This window comes from Marmota marmota, unplaced genomic scaffold, assembly GCF_001458135.2.
Source record: "Marmota marmota marmota unplaced genomic scaffold, marMar, whole genome shotgun sequence".
Taxonomy (NCBI): domain Eukaryota; kingdom Metazoa; phylum Chordata; class Mammalia; order Rodentia; family Sciuridae; genus Marmota; species Marmota marmota.
This window is the reverse complement of record NW_026000026.1, coordinates 69,846,116-69,867,814: the sequence shown is the minus strand read 5'-3', so window position 1 is coordinate 69,867,814 and position 21,699 is coordinate 69,846,116. Positions and strand designations below refer to the sequence as shown.

At 39.5% G+C, this 21,699-nt stretch overlaps 1 protein-coding gene across 1 annotated transcript in view; it reads right to left on the bottom strand.

Moving 5' to 3' along the window:
- The window catches only part of Kdm3b (lysine demethylase 3B), a gene marked incomplete at its 5' end in the record, with an annotated part of 58,590 nt that overhangs the window by 2,670 nt on the left and 34,221 nt on the right, over positions 1 to 21,699 (bottom strand). Inside the window, 11 exons of the mRNA XM_048811621.1 lie at positions 2,607 to 2,741; positions 4,669 to 4,845; positions 6,555 to 6,694; positions 8,946 to 9,065; positions 10,126 to 10,256; positions 10,401 to 10,491; positions 10,901 to 11,072; positions 11,971 to 12,237; positions 16,011 to 16,267; positions 18,017 to 18,296; positions 19,361 to 19,488. Coding sequence (XP_048667578.1) covers positions 2,607 to 2,741; positions 4,669 to 4,845; positions 6,555 to 6,694; positions 8,946 to 9,065; positions 10,126 to 10,256; positions 10,401 to 10,491; positions 10,901 to 11,072; positions 11,971 to 12,237; positions 16,011 to 16,267; positions 18,017 to 18,296; positions 19,361 to 19,488 — 1,898 coding nt within the window. The remainder of the gene's footprint in view (positions 1 to 2,606; positions 2,742 to 4,668; positions 4,846 to 6,554; positions 6,695 to 8,945; positions 9,066 to 10,125; positions 10,257 to 10,400; positions 10,492 to 10,900; positions 11,073 to 11,970; positions 12,238 to 16,010; positions 16,268 to 18,016; positions 18,297 to 19,360; positions 19,489 to 21,699) is intronic.

The following is a 21,699-nucleotide window of genomic DNA, read 5'->3' as shown; positions in this document are numbered from 1 at the left end:
TAAACACCCGTGGGTTCAATCCCCAGTACCAAAAATAAAAAAAGCAAGCAAGCAAGCAAGCAAACAGGCTAAAGACAGGTTTTTTTTTTTTTTTTTTTGGGGGGGGAGGATACCAGGGATTGAATTCAGGGGCACTTGACCTATTTTGTATTTTATTTAGAGATACTGAGTTGCTAAGTGCCTCCCCATTACTGAGGCTGGTTTTGAACTCGTGATCCTCCATCCAGGCTCAACCCCTCGAGTTGCTGGGATTACAGGTGTGCACCTGCACCACCGCACCCAGCTTAAAGACAGTTTTTAAAAAAGGAATGACATGATGATTGTGGTTATCTCCTTTTTTTTTGGTGGTGTTGGAGATCAAACCCAGGGCCTTGTGCATGTGCATGTGAGGCAAACACTCTACCAAGTGAGCTATATCCCTAGCCCCAAGACTGTGGTTATCTCTATGGAGGGAAAATGGAGAAATGGAAAGGGGAAGAATACATTCAACAATGTAACTGTTGTAGGTTGTATACATATATAATATCATTTCATAAAACATAAGGGGCACTTTGTAGTGGGCACACAAATCTCCCTTGTGCTAGTCTCTATTTTTTTTTAATTACTTCAATAAATATTTACTGAGTACCTACTATGTGCCAGCCATCATGCTAAGGACAGCAGTGAATAAAATAGCAAAGCCAGGTGTGGTGGTGTACACCTGTAATCTCAGCTACTTGGGAGGCTGAGACTGGAGGATAACAAATTTGTGTCTAGCCTGGGCAATTTAGCCAGATCCCTATCTCAAAATAAAAATAAGAGCTGGAAATGTAGTTCAATGGTAGAGCACTTATTACTTAGCATGTGCGAGGCTCTAGGTTCAATGCCTAGTACTGCAAAAACAAACAAAACAATAAAATTCCTGCCTTCACAGAGCTTAAATAACTTACATTTGAGAAGGAATAGTGACAAACAGATAAAGTATATACCATATCAGATGATGAAAACTACTACAGAAGAAACTGAGACAATAGAAGGGGATTGGAGTGGTGAAGCAGAAATCAATATAAAAAAATATAAAAAATAAAGCAAACAGGCGGGCACAATAGTGCCCAACAGGGTCAAGAAAGGCCTTACAGATAAGGTGATATATTACAAGTAGAGACTGAGGTGATATCTGAAATATGTATGTTTGAATATTTGTATTATATCTATAATACTAATGTGATTATACTTTGTGTAAGAATTTAATGGTTGAAATGTTCCTTGAATTTTTTCCCCTGGTACTGGGGATGGAACCCAGGAGCACACTGCCACTAAGCTACACCCCCAGACCTTTTTAATGTTTTATTTTTAGACAGGGTGTTGTTAAGTTGCCCAGGCTGGCCTCCAATTTGCAATCTTCCTATCTCAGCCTCCTGAATGGCTAGATTACAGGTATGTCCATCACCCAGCTGATGAGTTTCAAATATTGAAAAATGAAAAGCAGGTCAAGCTCAGAGTTGAAGGTGATTAAACCTACCAGCAATTAAACAACAACAACACAACAACAACAAAATTTCTTCCAACCTGATTTGTCATCAACTAAAGAAGACAGAAATGAAACAGGCATAACAGAAGAAGAGGCCAGAAGTGAAAGATGGGGAGAGTGTTTATTCAAACTATTAAATCTTCTGCATGGAGAATCCTGTTTCTTTATTCTTTTTGTTACTAAAGTGAATTAATAATGAAATTGTCCTTAAAATTCCAATCCATTTCAAGACCACAAAAATCCTAATCTGAACATCCAGTTCAATTATATAAGGGGAAAACAATTTTCACCCCTACAAATGCAATTCTCAGGGATAGGAACTGCAATCCCTAGGACAGCTATAAAAATTTGAATCTGCACAGAACTTTGCTATAAGAAACAGTTTTAGGTCTGTATCTCTTCTTACACTGCCTTAGTGCTGACCAGGGAGGTGTGTCTAAGTCAGTTACTAAAGTTCAAAACACTATACCTGGGCTGGGTTGTGGTTTAGTGGTAGAGTGCTTGCCTACCATGTGTAAAGCACTGGGTTTGATCCTCAGCATCACATACAAATAAATGAATAAAATAAAGGTATTATGTCCATCTACGACTCCAAAAAATTTAAAAAAAACCCCAAAACAAAGAAACATTATACATTCCAAGGGTAGAGAAACAGGGGCTGTCATGCTGGAAATGAGGTTTTTTTTGGGGGGGGCATGGGGGAGGTAGTGGGATTGAACTCAGGGGCACTTTACCACTAAGTCTCATCCCCAGCCCTTTTTATATTGAGATAGGATCTCATTAAGTTGCTGAGGGTGGCCTTTCGATCCTCCTGCCTCAGTCTCCCGAGCCACTGGGATTATAGACATGTGGCACCATGCCCAGCTGGAAATGATTAGGTTAAAAGATGATTAGGTTAAGAGCACAACTGAAGAGAACTGAGGACTGATAAGGTGTTTCTGAAAGGAAGACTCCATAGGTCGAGGTGGAATTCCCTGTGTCATTCTTCCTCCTATCAGACAACTAGAGAATACCCTCAGAGAGGAGAATGTGCCTTCTGTGTAGTATGTGAGCATGTGATGAAATGACAGTGTGAGGTGAAGGAGAAGTTATTTACCTGCAGTTTATCCTCATGATTTGTATGAGTGTTGGAGAGATGCCTGAATTCCTGAGTCAGGCGGAAACAGTGCTTCACGTGTTCTGGAGATACAAAGTCTTCTGCTACTTTTATGCAACTGTATAGATTGTGAACCTGGGGGCAGTGGTAGGGGTGGGGGAGTACAGAGGTAAAACGTCAGACATTAGAGATCAATAACTCATGGAAAATATCTATGATAATAAAAAACAAACAAAACATCCACATAATATATCCATTCCCTGCCTTTTTTTTTTTTTCTTTTTTGGAGACTCTTACGATGCCCAGGCTTGCCTTGAACTCCTGGGCTCAAGTGACCCTCTGACCCCAGCCTCCTGAGCAGTTGGGACCACCACATCTAGTTCTTCATTTTGATAATAAAAATACAGAGACATTGTAAGTGCAAACATATAAATTATAAATAAAAATGTTTGCTGGGTACGATGGTGGTACATGGTCAGCTACTCAAGACCAGTGTGGGCAACTTAACAAGAGCCTGTCTCAAAATAAAAAATAAAAGGTCTGGAGATATACCTTATGGGTAAAGAACCTCTTGGTTTGACCCCTACTTCCAAAAACAAAAATTTTAAAACAAAGGGGCTAGAGACTCAGTTCAGTAGTGGAGAGCCTGCATAGTATGTGTGAGGCCCTGGGTTTAATCCCCAGCACTGTGGAGGGGTCGGGGGGAGAAAAAGTCAGAAAAATTTGAAATAAGACTTAAAATTACAAGGAATCTTATTTATGAGCTGCTCAGAGCAGATTAAAAAGTGTGTTGACAATACAATTTGCAAATTAACTATCATCAACAGGCATAAAAATACTAATCAAGCCAATTGCATACATATCTTTGGACACAAGAGGACTACAACATATTTTTTCATCTTACTTCCAAAATTCAGTCCTTTTGAAAGAGATTAATCCCACATTATCTGCAATCTCATTGTTGCAGATGAGTTCCTTTACAATTAATTTTGGACAATGCAAGTCTTAACCTCTCCCCGCAATACTGAGGAATAGAATCCAGGGCCTCACAAATGTGAGGCAAGTGCTGAACCACTAAGCTACATTTTTTGAGTTATTTATTTTTGAGACAGGATCTAGCTAAGTTTCTCAGGCTGGCTTAAAACTTTCAATCCTTTTGCCTTAACCTCCTGAGTAGCTGGGATTACCAGGCATGCACCACTGTGCCTGGCAATAATGCTGGTTTTATTTCTGCCACATAGTCAAATTTCTCATCATAATCTAACAGTGACCTTTCTTCCAAGCCTCACTTATCTGCCCTACTCCAGACACCCTATATTGCATTCCCTACTACCCATTAGGTATTTGCCTCTTAAAAATACCTGTAGCAGTCAACCTCTAAAATAATCCCAACCTTCTGGTAGTCACAGCCTTCATACCTTTGTGTGTGTAGTACTCTCATAATAAGATTAGTCTGTGACCAATATAATGGAACAGATCTGTTGTAATCTGTTTCTGTACACTCCTGGGTGGCATTTTACCATATTGATAAACTACAACTGGATTGTACATTTACCTACTGATGAATATTAGGGTAATTTCCAATTTTGACAAGAATAAAACTTCTGTGAATACAGGCATACAAATCTTTTTGTGGGCATATGCTATCAAAAATTAATACCTAAGGATGCAAATTAACTAACATCAACAGGCATAAAAATACTAATCAAGCCAATTGCATACATATCTTTGGACACAAGAGGACCATATATTTTCTAATCTTACTTCCAAAATTCAGTCCTTTTGAAAGAAAGAATGTTGGCTGTCTATACTACTGCCCATTAATTACCCACTAGCTCTCTGTTATCAGAGGAACTATCACAGTATCACCGTGCTTATGTTCACATACCTATGAAAATAAATAAAATTATAAGGAAGAAAATTAAAAAGCAAAATAGTAAGTTGTGGTATGGTGAAGCAATCAGTCGAATTCTGCCATTTATCTCTCTTGTCAGATTAGAAAGAGAAGCAGACATAAAGAAGCCCATGGAGCTGTAGAGCCCAACCCCAATTTAGAAAATACCTGGTGTGGGGCTCCTGCAGGTATGAAGACAGCATCACCCAGGAACTGCACAATGGCCCAGCCTTGCACACCATATTCCTCATAGAGACGCTTACGGAGAGTCTGGTCCAGGTACCAACTTTGGTCATGAATTGGGTCATGATCGGGGGGATTCTCTTGGCCTTGTTCTTCTCCAACCTGAAGCCATGATCAAAATGCAAAAATAGAAAGATTAATAGTCACTTATTGGGGCTGGGGATGTGGCTCAAGTGGTAACGTGCTCGCCTGGCATGCGTGGGGCGCTGGGTTCAGCACCACATAAAAATAAAATAAAGATGTTGTGGCCACCAAAAACTGAAAAATATTTAAAAAAATTCTCTGTCTCTTCTCTCTCTCTCTCTTTAAAAATTAGTCACTTAGTCAGTTTTATTTTCTGTGATTCTAGCTATCCACAATCAGTCATGGTCTAAAAATATTAAATGAAAAATTCCAGAAATAGCTGGGTACAGTGGTGTACACCTGTAATCCCAGTGGCTCTGGAAGCTGAGGCAGGAGGATCTCAAGTTCAAAGCTAGTCTCAGCAAAAGTAAGGTCCTAAGCAAGTCAGTGAGAACCTGTCTCTAAACAAAATAAAACAGGGCTGGTAGTCAAGTGCCCCTGAATCTAAGTCCTAGTACCAATCAATCAATCAATAAATCAATCCAGAAATAATTCATAAGTTTTAAATGGTGTGCTGTTATGAGTACTGTGTGATGAAATCCACAGCTCCATGCCACCTTGAACATGAATCATCACTTTGTCCAGAGTACGAATGTTGGCTGTCTATTCTACTGTCCATTATCAAAGGAACTATCTATCACAGTATCACCATGCTTGTGTTCACATACCCTTATTTTATTTATTTTACCTAATAATCACCCAAAGTTCAAAAGCAGTGATGCTGCAATTCTGATATGGCAGAGAAGCCATAAAGTGAAAAGGTAAAGCACAATTAGATGCCAGGTGTGGTGTTACATGCCTGTAATCCCAGCTACCTGGGAAGCCAAGGCTGGAGGATCCCAAGTTACCGGCCAGCCTCAGTAACTTAGAGACAGCCTATCTCAAAATTAAAAAATTAAATATAGTATGTTGTTATACTGTTTTATTTTATGATGAGTTATTGTTAATCTCTTACTGTGCCTTGTTTGTAAATTAAACTTTATCATACGTATGTATGTATAGGCAAAAACGAAAATATATAAAGGGTCTGGTACTATTTGTGGTTTCAAGTGAGGGTCTTTGAATGTTTTCCCTTTGGATAAGGGGAAACTACTGTAAATACATTTTTTGTTGTTGTTGACACCAGGAATTGAACTCAGGGCCTTGTGCACACTAAACAATACTCTAGTGCTGTGCTTTATCACCACCCTCATTCATTCATTCTTTCTTCCTTCCCCTTTTTTTTTTGAGACAGGGTCTGGCTAAATTGCCCAGCCTGGCCTTGAACTTGCCATCCTCCTGTCTCAGCCTCCCAAGTAGCTGGGATTACAGATGTGCATCATTGTGCTGTCATACATAAAAATCAGTAACAGGATAAATCCAACTTGCTACATTAGTGTTTCTGGCAAAGCCCAAAGTTTCTGGTTTACTCTATTCAATATGCTCGAAGTCTGACTCAGATTTTCTGGGTATTCTGATAAGACGTACATGGCCACTAGGTCTTTAATACCTAGGGACTCCACATGAAAAATCTTGGACAGGTTGTCTCAGTCTCTACACTCTTTTTAGTTTATTTGTTTTCTTGGTGCTGGGGATCAAACCCCAGGGCCTTTGCATGCAAGGCAAGCACTCTACCAACTGAATTATATCTGCAGCCCCTCTAGACTCTTAATTTGAGAGTTGGGAGCACATTTCACCAAGAGGCATACCTTTCGAAGCAGCTCCCGGATCTTCTCTGCATCCTTGGCTGCATAGATGTGCCATAATGCGCCTGGCTTCTCTTTTCCATCATGGATCCTTTGCTTCGTCACCTCATCAGCATCCCCCTCATCAATTGTCTTGAGTACCTCTGAAACGAGCAAAATGACAATTTCAATGTAACTAGTTATTTCAGTATTTCTGAGTGAAATACAATGTCCAAATCAAACAAGTTTGGTCTTTTCTCTCTCTCTCTGGAGTTACATAGCAAAAAATCAAAACTCATGAGCTGGGCACAGTGACACATGCCTATAATTCCAGTAACTCTGAAGGTTGACTCAGGAGGATCTCAAGTGTAAGGCCAGTCTCAGCAATTTAGCAAAACACTATCTCAAAAATAAAAAATTAAATCGGACACAGTGGCACATGTCTGTACAATGCCTATAATCCCAACAGCTCAGGAGGCTGAGGCAGGAGGTTTGAAAGTTCAAAGCCAGCCTCAGCAATTTAGCGAGGCCCTAAGCAACTCTAAAGTGAGACCCTGTCTCTAAAGAAAATACAAAGAAGGGGTAGGGATGTGGTTCAGTGTTTAAGCACCCCTAGGTCGAATCCCTGGTACCAAAACAAACAAACAAACAGGACTGGGAATGTAGTTCAGTGGTAAAGTGCCCCTGGGTTCAATCCCCAGCACCAAAAATAGAAAGACAGAGAGATTGGACTTGGAATGTAGCCCAGTGGTAAAGCACCCCTGGGCTTAATCCCCAGTATCCCCTTCCTCCACCAAAAAGAAATAGCAAAATTTGTATTGGTCTAAGCTCCCTACCCACAGGGAAGAATAACTCTAAACTTTCTTTACTTAACAGAGACTCAATATTTTTGGTAATCTAGTTTCTTCTTCTGCAGTCCTAGGGAATCATACTCGGAGCCTCATGTACACTAGGCAAATGTTTTCCAGCTGAGTGACATACCCAGCCTGTGGTAGTTTCTTTTTAAAAAAAATATTTGTAGGGCTGGGGATGTAGCTCAGTTGGTAGAGTGCCTGCCTCGCATGCACAAGGCCTGGGTTCAATCCCCAGCACCAAAAAGAAAAAAGAAAAAAATTGTAGACATTTTTTGTTTATTTTTATTTTTTCTGGTGCTGGGGATTGAACCTAGGGACTTGCATATGCTAAGTGCTCTACCACTCAGCTATCTCCCCAGCCCCTGTGGTAGTTTCTTTAAAAAATGTTTCTTGCTCAAAATAAATAGCTATTTCTTATGTTTAACTTGTGGGTTATTTCCTACTGAAAGTAGGGGGATTCTATACATTTTTGCAAGACCACTTGAAACTCTAGGATTTTGCTGATTTAAGTCCACAAAGCATAAAGCTTCTCTGGCAAATTAAGGTTAGCTTCTAATACCTGTCTATTATAATCCACAAGAAACCACAACATAATGGAAAGGCCTACAGGTGTGTAGCATCAAATCTAACAACAGAATAAGAAATGCCAAAGTAATAATACTGATTATTCCTAAACCTTGACATTTCAAGTTATTTTTCAAAACTGTTCTCATTTTTCTGAAACTTCCACAAGGAACTCATTTATTTTATTTTATTTTTTGGCCAAGGATTGAACCCAATGGTGTTTAACCATTGAGTCACATCACCACCACCCCCTTTATTTTTTATTTGAGACAGGGACTCACTAAGTTTCTGAGGCTGGTCTTGAACTTGGAATTCTCCTGCCTCAGCCTCTAGAGCCACTGGGATTACAGGCATGAGTCACCATGCCCAGGTACACACATTAATTTTAACACTGAGATTTGAGCTGATCTCCAAGATGTCCTACCCAGCTGGCCCTTAAATACAATGGGGATCACACCCTTTTTTAGTGTCTTGAGATAAACATTTAGGCAGCATAAAATATTGCAAAAGAGGGCAATTACAGCAAAATATCACTTTTATGCTTTGCTTTTTTTTTTTTTTTCTTTTTTTGTGATGCTGGGGATTGAATCCAGGATTTTGTGCATGCAAGGCAAGCACTCTACCAACTAAGCTATATCTCCAGGTCCTTATGCTTCAGGTGACCCCCGCTTTACATCTGTCACTCCAGAGCTGATCTGGCGGATGGGCCAAGTAGATGGGTTTGTCCTTTCTTCATTCCTCATGTGAGGCTACCCCTTGGTCAAAGATACACAAGTAGCATTCTTCTCTGCTAGAACTTCTTTTTCTCTAGCAACATTCACTAGGCACCTACTACATATCAGGCCTGGTAGAAACTTAAGAAAAAGTCACTGGGGAAATAAAGAGAAAGAAAGAAAAAAAAAAAAAAAAGCCACTGTTCCTGACTAAGGAGGTAAACACTCAGTTCTTCCCGGAAGCCAAGTCTCATCACCTAAAGCAGTTTTTCTAGAAAACATACCTTCATCATGAGCACCCTCCCCGACAGGGATCCCAACATACACCATCACATTAACGGCATCAGACACATCTAAGTGAAGATTTGTTGTGCCAACTCTTCTATCTTCTGCAGTTATCAAGCCTAAAGGGTTAAGGAAAATATGCAAGGTGAAGGGGAAATATTCTGAAGAATCCACAGAGAGCCTAAAACTGAAAATATACTCAAGGACATTCTCAAATGAGTACCACTGGAGAGTGAAGTATGTCTGTTCCATTTATCAAGAAATCCCAGGGGCTAGGGGTGTAGTTCAGTGGTAGAGTACTTTTCTAGCAAGCATGATTCCCTGGATTTGATACCCAGCACCATAAGCAAGCAAGCAAGCAAGCAAACAAACAAATAAACAAAAAAATCATTCTTTTCATCTCTCTTATACTGTCTAACATTAATTTCTAGCATGGGTGACACTATCATTAGCTTTAGCCATAGAATTAATCCACTCCCTGAAAATGGTCCCTCCTTTAAAAGCAAAACAGATATGGGCATTAGGGACATTCACTATGGGCATTAGCTCAACTTACACAGTGATTTAGGTTATTTCTATACTTTACAAAGTAATAGACAGGTGGCATGGTATCTGTTTTTTTCATTTTGCAGTGTTGGGATTGAACCCAGGGCCTTGCTCATGTTAGTGAGCTCATGCTCACTACCTTGTTGGCTCATGCTAGGCACACACACTAACAATGAGTCACATCTCCAGCCCTTGGTATTGAGCCTTTTTTGCTATTTTATCAAGTTTTTTTTTTTTTTAATATTTATTTCTTTTAGTTGTACCTTTGTTTTTATTTATTTTTATGTGATGCTGAGGATCGAACCCAGGGCCTCGCACATGCTAGGTGAGCGCTCTACCACTGAGCCACAACCTCAGAGCCTTATCAAAACTAAGAATATGTCTCCCTGAGTACAATTTTTGAGAGGAAATGATCTAATTCCTGGGAACATATAGCTTATAGACTAGGCCCACGTACATTTTACACAAATCAGTATGACAAAGCAAACATATTCAAAACCATCCTGGATACCTTAACTTCTGTAGTACCTGTCACTTGCCCTCAATCATCTTTACTCATGACCCTGACCAAAGATCTTCTGTAAGTAAAATGAGCAATCCCCCAAAGGGGCAATTCTGGCCTCTCCCTCATACCATAGGCGTTGTACATCTTGGGTCCCAGATCAGGCCTTACAAAGTAGCTGGGTAGCCTAGAGGCCAGATTGAGCCTGCCATCTCGTTTGGTATATTCCGGCAGAGGAAGGTTCTCCATCAGATCTTCAAACCTACAAAACAGTAGGATAGAAAACTTAGCTATTATAGGGCAAGAAAGCAAAGAGGCAAAATTCACTTCTCTGGGATTATGTAATTATTCTGTGATGGCTTTGGCAAGGCACGAATCTCAGAAGATGGCCCAGACAACAACTAACCTTGTTGGCATCATGTCCCGAAAATCTTCCCCAGGAGGCCAGTCCTTGAGTTTGAGCACCATTGGCTGCCCATCTTCTGATCTTAGTCGTTCTGGAAGAGAGACAGTATTCTCACAAACATCTGTGGGGTTGGTTACTCCCCAAATTTTTCCAGTGATTATGTATGAGATAAAAGTTCTTATTTCAGATTTATAAACCTAGCCCACATAATGGACTAGATTAGGTGGGCTTTGTTTTCCTACCCACTTGCCATGTTTCTCCATTTTATAAGATTATATCTGGTTTCCTCTGAGTAAAAATATTCCACATTCCCTATGGTCTTACAGGCTAAAGCCTGGACTATTTTGGGAAGCCATAGGATTGCCATGCAAGCTAAATGTTTAGCACCAGACAGAAGGTTCCTTCCACCAAGAGGATATGATCTGTTATTGCAGGGACAGAGCTGGCATATAGATGCTTCCCACTCTGCCATTAGTCAACTAGATATCAATGCTACTTACTGCATATTATCTCAAAGCCATCCCAGAAATCCCGAACTTTCACATCAGAAATTATAGCACAATTCCTGCAGTTCACCAAATCCACATCCTGGTCTCCAAATTCCTGGCTAAAGGCTTCTGGCTTCCAGAGTTCAGACTTGAGCTTTTTATGTACTCCTGAAACCAGCACTGGCTGTGGAAACAAAAATATAATCAGGGCCATTTAGGAAATACTGTTAATTCCATGGCTAAAGGACTGAACAGGAGGGTTTCCTAGGGAGAGCTCTTCTCTACAAAATTATTGTTCTTTTACAATTTTAAGATTTATGGATTTTTAAAAAATATTTATTTTTTAATTGTAGTTGGACACAGTAGCTTTATTTATTTATTTTTATGTGGTGCTGAGGATTGAACCCAGGGCCTCGCACCTGCTAGGCGAGCGCTCTACCGCTGAGCCACAATCCCAGCCCAGATTTATGGATTTTAACACATCAGCTAAAGTGAATGGAAACCGCTTCTACTTCATTATTATATTGGATTCTTACTCTGGGAGGCATGCCGCAGAAATACTTCTGTTGCTCTGGTATCTACCACTATTTTGAGGTAAGCAAACAAATTCAACACTTCCTCAAATGTTAAGTGAAAAACTACCTAGATAAATCCATAATCTCTTCCTTCCTTAAGCAGCTGCTAACGTATAAAAATCAAAATTGTTATTGCGTAAGTTTATGGGACACCTTCAAACACAGACCTAGAAAAGTACTACCCTTTTCTACCCATTCCTTCACCCTAATAACACATTTAAGGATTCTCCTCCTGAGGTATTGTCAGTTCCAGTTTAACATCTTACAGTAATTTCAGCTGCCCTTTTAAGAACACAGAGTTGTACAGCTTAGAAATAAAATGATACTTGATTGTACTTTTTCCTTTAGAAATTCCTTCATTTTAAAAATCTAAGATACTTAAAAGGACCAAGGAAAATCAACAATACACTTATTATGTCTAAATCTCTCTGGCAAAAGATCTCCCACAGAAGCCTAGAATTATCCTGATAGCTATGCCAGGCAGGCAGAAGCTTTATTCTTACTTACCTGGCCTTGCTTCCAACACTCTCGAAAAATCTTCCAATTGTTTTTGTTGCTGGGATCATGGAGACACAGAAGCCTTCCATCACAGAGCCAGGAGTGTGAAGTATGGGGGTCTAGCACATTTAACCCCATCACCATCTCCTTCACTTCCTTTTGGGTATCAGTCAAGTTGCAGGCCCGCTTTGAAGCATCTGAGGTTTTCTTATTTTCTACCACTGAGGCAATGATGTGGTCAAGAAAGTTGGGTAGACTGGCCTTACTTTTTACTCCCTGCCAGACATAGGTAAGCTTGACTGAGATGCCATAAGAAAAGCATTCAAAAAAAACCATATCACAGTTGCCATTTCTAAGTTCTTACCTATCTGATTAAATTCCACAAAAGTTATCAGAATATCTTGTACAATTGGAGGAGGAACAAAAAGTTGATATTTTTAATACCTTAAATTCCTTTATCTTTGATATTTATCTTGCATTTATGAAAGAAAAGTATAGAAAGAACCCTTTGCTTCAAGAGACTTGAGACCTAAGAAATACCTATGGTATGTAGATTGCAGAGTTCACAAAATGATATAACTGATTGAAAAAGATCATTTAATTTAGGGGGGAGAGTTCCAAATTTTTTTCTGGTCAGCGGAGATATTTCACCTAAGTAACTGAAGAGAATTATCATGCATCTCTCATCTATCTCAGCTGATAGCAAAGCGTAAGCCCACAGATGAAAGTGACATTTCGTACATCACAGAATGAAAGGGGGTGTAGATTTTGTAATATTGATAATCCTATTGCTGAAAAATCACTAATCATAATCTCTAAGGCATGTAACCATATAATATTCTGGAAAAAAATGTGAAATTAAGGGGCCGTGGTTGTGGCTCAGTAGTAGAGCACTTGCCTTGCACATGTGAGGCAATAGGTTCGATCCTCAGCACCACATACAAATAAATAAATAAAGGTACTGTGTTCATCTATAACTAAAAAATATTTAAAAAAAAATTTTAGGGCTGGGGATGTGGCTCAAGCGGTAGTGCGCTCGCCTGGCATGCATGCGGCCCGGGTTCGATCCTCAGCACCACATACAAACAAATATGTTGTGTCTCCGCCGAAAACTAAAAAATAAATATTAAAATTCTCTCTCTCTCTCTCTTAAAAAANTTTTTTTAATATTTATTTTCAGTTTTCGGTGGACACAATATTTTCATGTGGTGCTGAGGATCGAACCTAGCGCCCTGCGCATGCCAGGCGAGCGTGTTACTGCTTGAGCCACAACCCCAGCCCTTTTTTTTTTAAGTTACTTTTGCAGAAGAGAAGCAACCCAATTGTATAGGTTCAATCACTTGCAGTTCATCAAATTTCAGCCATTAATCATAACATAGAATGAGAAACATATTTATATACTTGTTTGAAATGACCTGCAAGACATATAAAGTGAGAGAGAGAAAAGCAAGTTGTAGAACATTTATATAAATGGGGGGGACGGCATATATGACAATATTTCTGAAATGACACTCAAGAAACAATGGTGGTTGGGTGCAGTGGTGCACATCTCCAATTCCAGCCATGCAGGAGGATTACAAGTTCAAGATCAGCCCAGGCAACTTATGGAGACCTTGTCTCAAAATAAATATAAAGGGCTGAGGATGTACCTCAGTGGTTAAATGCCCCTGGGTGTAATCTCCAACACTAAAGAAACAAAAGAGAAAGGTTGCCTCTAGAAAGGGAAATGGGTGGCCTTATCACTATAACTCTTTTGTATTTTTCAACTTTTTATATCTTGTGAATTCATTTATTCAATGTTAACTAAACATGACTATGGATCAAATTCTGTGGTACTAGGAATATATTGGTGAATAAAACAATCAAAAGTGCTTTTAGGAAAGGCAAAAGACAGACAATAAATAAAACATAGCTAGTAAGATGGTAGTTAGTGGTATGAAAACAAGCAGAGAAGATAGTTATGAGTGGAGTATGGTACTGTGATAAACTTTTTCTGGCGGGCGGGGGGCGGTTTAGTGCTGGGTATCTTTTTTTTTTGGTACTGGGGATTGAATTTAGGGGTACTCAACCATCAAGTCACATCTCCAGTCCTATTTTTGTATTTTATTTAGAGACAGGGTCTCACTGAGTTGCTTAGTGCCTCACAGTTGCTGAGTCTGGCTTTGAATTCTTGATTCTTCTGTCTCAGCCTCCCAAGCTGCTGCGATTACAGGTATGTACCACCTCGCCCAGCCTGGTGCTGGGTATTTTTAACCCAGGGGCAATTTACCACTGAGCTATATTCCCAGGACTTTTGCCTTTTAATTTTTAATTCTGAGACAGGATCTCACTAAGTTGCTTAGGGCTATGCTAAGTTGCTAAGAGTGACCCTGAACATGCAATCTTCCTATCAGCCTACCAAGCTGCATGTACCATTGTGCCTAATGTGATAAACTTTTTTTTTTTTTTGGTGGTGCTAGGGCCTCACACGTTAGCCAAGCCCTCTGCCACTGAGCTACATCCCTACCTCTACTGTGATAAACTTTTAAAGAGTGATGTACAAAGAAAGGTTTCCTGAGGGTGACATTTTAGGAGGGAAGAAAAGAAGTTGATGATGAAGCCAGCCAAATGGTTACATAGGAGGAAAATTCTGGGGGAGAAAACAAGTGCAGGGGCTGGGTTATAGCAGAGGAAGCATGCCAGGTTATGTTCAAGAAACAGCAAGCAGACAGGTATGGCTGAAGCAGAATGAACAAGAAGGAAAGAGGGGTAAGGTCAGAGAAGTGAGAAGAGGCCTAGAAAGAGTCAAAGACTTCTAGTACATTTTGAGGACTCTGTTTAGCTTATGAAGAGAAATAGGAAGTTCTTGGAGGATTTTAGGTAGAGGGAACATGATTTGACTTACATTTTAAAAAGACCACTTTAGCTGCTGTGTTGAAAATAGACTGTGGGCTAGGGTCGTGGCTCAGTAGTAGAGTGCTCTCTTAGCACATGCGAGGCCCTGGGTTCAATACTCAGCACCACGTAAAAATAAATAAAATAAAGGTACTGTGTCCAACTACAACTAAAAAATAAATATTTAAAAAAAGAAAAGAAAATAGACAGTAACGGGCAGAATCTATTCCTCATAGAATTCTAGTGAGGAATTTACTTCAAAAATTTAGGCAAGAGAGGATATCAGCTCAGGTTAGTAAGAAAGGTGGAGCTGGAAAGAAACAGGTAAATTCTGAATATATTCTGATCAAATTAAGGGATTTACCGATAGATTGATATGAAATATAAGCAAGGAGAAGCTGGGCATAGTGCACATTGCCAGTAATCCCAGAAATTCAGGAGGCTGAGGCAGAAGACTAGCAAATTCAAAGCCAGCCTAACAACCTAGCAAGTCCTTAAGCAACTTAACAAGACCCTGCCTCAAAATAAAAAAATAAAATAAAAAGGGCTTGGGATGTAGCTCAGTGGTTAAGCGCCCCTGGGTTAAAACCCCAGTACCAAAAATAAATATATGAGAGGAAAGTACCAAATGATTCCAAGATTTTGGGGACAAGTAATTGAAAGGATAGAGATGCTACTAACCAAGAAAGGGATACTAAAGAAGTGTAAGTATATTGGCAGAAGATCAAGAGTTCGTTTTAGACGTGTTAAAGGTTTAAGGATATCTATAAGATATCCAAGATAGCCATGTTAAAAAAAATTAATGTCTGAGGGGCTGCAAATATAGCTCAGCTGTTAGAGTGCTTGCCCTGCATGCATAAGAGCCCGAGTTTGGTTGCCAGCACCACACACACACAAAAAAAGTCTGAAAGAAAATCAAATGGATCAATGTATTGACTTTTCCACTGATGACTAAAATATTTTAATGTCTTAATTTTACTAACTTCCTAACATGGTACAAAAGGTTCACTACTTAAACGGATCTCAAACACCCTAAAACTTAAAAGAGATATGTTGTCAGCTTGACAATATAGAGAACACAAATCACCCACATGACCTCTAACCTAATTATCAGATCTTTGATGGTTCTTTCATAGAAAAGCAGCAAAGCCTAGAATTGTAGAGAGGACACTTACCGATGAGGATGTTGAGAAGACTGGGGGGAAGGGTATGCCTGAATCCAAGGGGGTTTGAGGAAGTTTTCCGGGTCCAGAGTGAAGGAGGTCTCGAAGGCTGGAGCCTTCAGTTTTGTTGTTGGAGGCAGTGGGACCCAGTAACAGACTGTTAAAAAGCTTTGGAGTCAACGGAGAGACCTTTGCAGTAGAGTTGAAAGAGTCCAGCCCAAAGGGTGAATGAGATTCTTTATTGAGCACCGATCTCAGGGACCCTGCTTCTGTAAGAACATAACCAGTAATAGCTTTAGGCACAGCAAGAAATACCCATCAGACAACTGACTCCTAAAAATCAGCCAAGCAGAAGGGACAAAAGATGCTCTCTTTTACCTGACAACTGTGTAAGGTTTGTTGGGACCAAACCTGACAAGCTATGAATATGGGAGATCTCAGGGCCAAAGAGAAACTCTCCTATTTCTTCCTTTCTTTTCCAGATTTGGATTACTTTTGTTTCCATCCACCTCTCTTAACCCTCATTTTCTAAAACTGTTTTTCAAGTGGGTTTCCAGGGGACAGGGATATAGCTCAATGGTAAAGTGACTGCCCAGCATGCATGAGGCCCTGGTTTCAAAACTTAACCACCAACACCCCCACCAAAAAAAAAAGAGAGAGAGAGCAAGCTACTCAGGTGGGTCACCAGAACATGGGTATTGGAACCATCTGGAGTCCCTGTTAAAAATGGAGATTGTTGGACTGGGGTTATAGCTAGGTGGTAGAGTGCTTGTCTCGCATGTGTGAGGCACTGGGTTTGATCCTAAGCACCATATAAAAACAAATGAATAAAGATACGGTGTCCAGGGCTGGGGATGTGGCTCAAGTGGTAGCGCGCTCGCCTGGCATGCGTGCAGCCCGGGTTCGATCCTCAGCACCACATACCAACAAAGATGTTGTGTCCGCCGAAAAACTAAAAAATAAATGTTAAAAAAATTCAAAAAAAAAAAAAAAAAATGAATACGGTGTCCAAATCTACAACTTAAAAAAAAAAAAAACTGGCGATTGATTGGGGCTGGGGTTAGTGGCTCAGCAGCAAGAGTGCATTGCTTAGCACGTGTGAGGCACTAGGGTTGGATTCTCGAAGCACCACATATAAAATAAATGAAATAAAAATAAAAGGTCCATTAAAAAACTAAAAAAATATAATAATATATANTGCGTGCAGCCCGGGTTCGATCCTCAGCACCACATACCAACAAAGATGTTGTGTCCGCCGAAAACTAAAAAATAAATGTTAAAAAAATTCAAAAAAAAAAAAAAAAAAAAAGATACGGTGTCCATCTACAACTTAAAAAAAAAAAAATGGCGATTGTTGGGGCTGGGGTTGTGGCTCAGCAGCAGAGTGCTTGCTTAGCACGTGTGAGGCACTGGGTTGGATTCTCAGCACCACATATAAATAAATGAATAAAATAAAGGTCCATTAAAAACTAAAAAATATATATATATATTTATATTTATTAAAATACATATACATACATATATACACATACATACACACACACACATATATATAAAATGGAGATTATTGGTGTTTTGGGCTGAAAAACAGAACTTCTGGGAAGCTTGCTAAAACTTTGCTTCGGGCTAGAGTTGTGGCTTAGTGGTAGACCACTTGCCTAGCATGTGTGAGGCACTGGGTTCGATTCTTAGCACCACATATAAATAAATAAAATAAAGGCCTATTGACAACTAAAAAAAAACCAAAACAAACAAACAAAAAAAAAAACCCAGGAAACAACAACAAAAAACTTTGCATCAATTCTCACTAGGGAGGCCTGAAGGCGGGCCCGGGTATATGTCTTTAGAAAAGGTCTATTTCTAGAAAGAAATTGAAAAGAGATTCCCTCATTTGTGTGATTAGCCAGAGAAAGCAAGACGCATGTTTCATTAATGTGTATGATAATGTGTGAGTCTGAAGAATCCCAGAAAAACCTTCAGGTTCCTCCCATAGGAAGGGCAAAAGGTGTTCATCTCACCTTTTGTTTCTTCTTTAGCCTTCTGAGTTGCTAAATCTGCCAACCAATGCAGGGCAGAGGAGGGAGGAGCCGTGTCAGGGCATGGGGGCCTGATGGCTTTTAGCTCACTATTGCTATTTGATGCTGAACTGTCTCCCTTCAGGGGCTCTTCAGATCTGATGTCAGTGCCCTCAGGTTTGGAAACATGGTCAGTCTCTGGTGCTGTGACTGTTGCAGTTCCTCCTCCACCTGAGAAGGTAGTTTCGTTTCCAGAAGAGGCACTAGGGTTTATGCTGGGAAGCTAAAGCATGGAAAGTTAAAAGTACTTGTTAAAAGTGTGGTTAAAGTGGTTGGTTTAGGTAGAGAAAATTAAACATGACTAGTAATGGCTGCTGACAATAAATAGGTCTGGAAGAATAATTTGAAACTGTCCCATAAACTGTTATTTCACCAATTTTTAATTTGACGTATATTTATTGAGTTGTACTATGCACTAGAAACTGTGCTAGGTTCTATGGAAAATACAGGGATAAGACTTAAAGTTTATAATCTAAAATAAAGATTTAACATGCCTGAAATAATTTCCCCAATGACATATTGGTGATTAAAACTCATTAAGTTCTTCTGGGGGTTAAATGAGATAGCATATGGAAAGGGCTTAGCATAGTTCTGGCACACATAAATGCTTAATAAATGTTATCACTCTATTACATTACTGAATTTTCCAAATTATTTGCTCTGATATATGAACCTGGCTAAAAATATATCTCTAGATCTCTTAGCATCCATCCCTGTGCCTCTTATCAAACAAACATGGTATTCCGAGAAAGACTTCAAATTGTAAACAGTAAGCTGCAGGTTCTTTTTTAAAAAACAACTGCTTGTTCAACATAGTCACCATCAAACCAGAATGGCCCGTCTCTGAGAGGGCAGTGAGAAAAATCACTATCTCTCTGGAGGATTACGATTGCTTTGAGGGTAGAACCAATCCAACTCTTCAAATTTCTGTCCTCTGTACCTAAGATGAACCCATTAATAGGACCATGTACCTTCTCAGACAGGACTGAAAAAACCACAAGTATTCCTAAAAACCTTTTCTGTAGTTTTCACCCACAAAAAGACCTTGACAAGATACAGAGACTCTCCATGCAATTTATCAACCAAGAACTGGTTTAAAGATGAATGAAAAGAAACCACACCTTAAAAATCCCTTCAGTAAATTTTTTGGGCTCTCTAGAAAGGTTTCCCCATTCCCTAATTCCTCAGAAACCTTGTAAAGGCCTGGAAAAACACTGTTGAAAATGGGGCATTTACTGGCAATAAGAATTGAAATTTCACTTAGTTATACCACACATACCACTTTACCTGTGACATCCCATTGGTGACAGCAGGTCTCAACACAGATTTGTTTTGCCGACTGATACAAGGGCAGTTTGCTTTAATTCCCCACTTGCCCCGGGCAGCATGTACCATGTCTCCAATATTGTAAAGAGCTTGGAAAAAATATAATAATTAATATTGGAACACTTGTATGTGAGACATATTTTGCTAAGAACGTTCTTTATATTATTTCCCTTTACCCTTACCACATTTCAATGTGTTAACTCCATTTATCCTTAATTTTTGATGATGAATTGAAACTAAAAGAAGTTAGATCATTTGCTCAAGTACATAAAGTTAGTAAAAGGAAGTACTAAGACTTCAACTCACATATCTAGCCCAAAAATTCTTAACCACTGAGCGACACTCTCTCTCTCCTCTATTAAGAATTAACAAGATTTCCTTCAGAAGATCTTGAGGGGTATAATCCTTAATGATCTAGAGTACAAACATTCTGAATTGTACACTTTATTGTAAATTATTATTATTATTATTATTATTATTATTATTATTTTTGTGTGGTGCTGGGGATTAAACCCAGGGCCTTGTGCATGAAAGGCAAGCACTCTGTACCAACTGAGCTATGTCCCTAGCCCGCAAATTATACTTTTAAAAAAAGGTGAAGAGCCTGACGTGGTGGTGCATGCCTGTAATCTTAGTGGCTCAGGAGGCTGAGGCACTAAGCAACTCAGTGAGACTTTGTTTCTAAATAAAATACAAAATAGGGCTGGAGATGTGGCTTAGTGGTTGAGTACCCCTGAATTCAATCTCCGGCTCCCCTAAAAAATAAATAAAAAAAGGTGAAGAAAAAATAGATCAATGTAAATTTTACATAAGCACATGTATAACCATGCTAAAACCAGTAGGGAACAGACATCCTACCACTGTACCCAGGAAGCCCTTAATTGAAAACAATGGAGATACCCCCTAAAGCTTCCTTAAGTAAAGGAGTAGATGGGCAGTGGTTTGGCAAAGTCAGAACTCCAATACATGTATGTTAATGGAAATGTGAAAGCTGGGGATACAGAACTTCTGGAGGAATCACTGCAGTAAACTGGATTTGTGACATAAATATCATCATTTGTTCTTACTATTAAGCTAGCCACCTTCCTCAAGGGTTCAAGGGGTTTGATTACCTTCAGCTGGATTATTATAAGCCTAAAACCAGAGGTCTTTCTGGAACCCTAGGGACTGGCTTTTTCATTCTAGTCCAGCCAACCCTAGGAATGTGAAATGATAGCTAGAAACCCAGTGAGCTATGTCTTATGACCAGAAAGACAGTACAGAATATGCAGTTGCTGCATGCACTATATATATATCTAAAGATTCAAATTCTGAGAAATCTGGTGAAGCTTTTTTTTTTTTTTTTTGTGGTGCTAGGGATTGAAACCCAGGGCCTTGTGCATGAGAGGCAAGCATTCTACCAACTGAGCTATATGCCCAGTCCCCCCCCCCCCCTTTTTTTTAAATTTTGAGATAGGGTCTCTCTAAGTTGCTAAGTGTGGCCTTGAACTTGCAATTCTCCTGCCTCAGCCTACAGAGTTGTTGGGATTAATGATATGTGCCAGTAGGCTCAGTTTAGGCTTAAAAAACAAATAAAATAAAAAAACAACCAAAACCCTCAAACTAAGATAAACCATTTCACCAAATTTTACGGAATGTAAATATTTCAATTAAAAACACTTTTTTTTCCCAGACAGGAATGGTGGCATAAGCTGTAATCCTAGTTACTAGGGAAGCTAAGCCAAGAGGATCCAAATTTAAGGCCTGCTTGGACAACTCAGGGAGACTCTGTCTCAAAATGAAAAATAAAAAAGGGCTGGGGGGTGTAGGATGTAGCTCAGTGGTAAAGTGCCCCTAGGTTCAATCTTCAGTAGCACAAAAAACAAAGAAAGAAAACCCCCAAACACCAAAAAAGCAAAAAACACTAGGCAGAGGCAGGAGGATTCCAAGTTTGAGGCCAGATTCAGCAAACCAGCAAGACACTGTCTTTATAGAAAATATAAAAAGGGCTGGGGATGTGGCTCAGTGGTTAAGTGCCCCAGGGTTCAATGCCTGGTACCAAAAACAAAACCCAACAATGTACCTCTCTTTTTTTTTCCCATTGCTTGTATTCGAACCCAGGGCCTTATGCATGTTAGGGAAAAAAAAAAGATAAAAAGAAATTTCCGGGGCTGGGGATGTGGCTCAAGCAGTAGCGTGCTTGCCTGGCATGCATGCGGCCCGGGTTCGATCCTCAGCACCACATACAAACAAAGATGTTGTGTCCGCCGAAATCTAAAAAATAAATAAATATTAAAAAAAAAAAAAAAAAAAAAAAAATT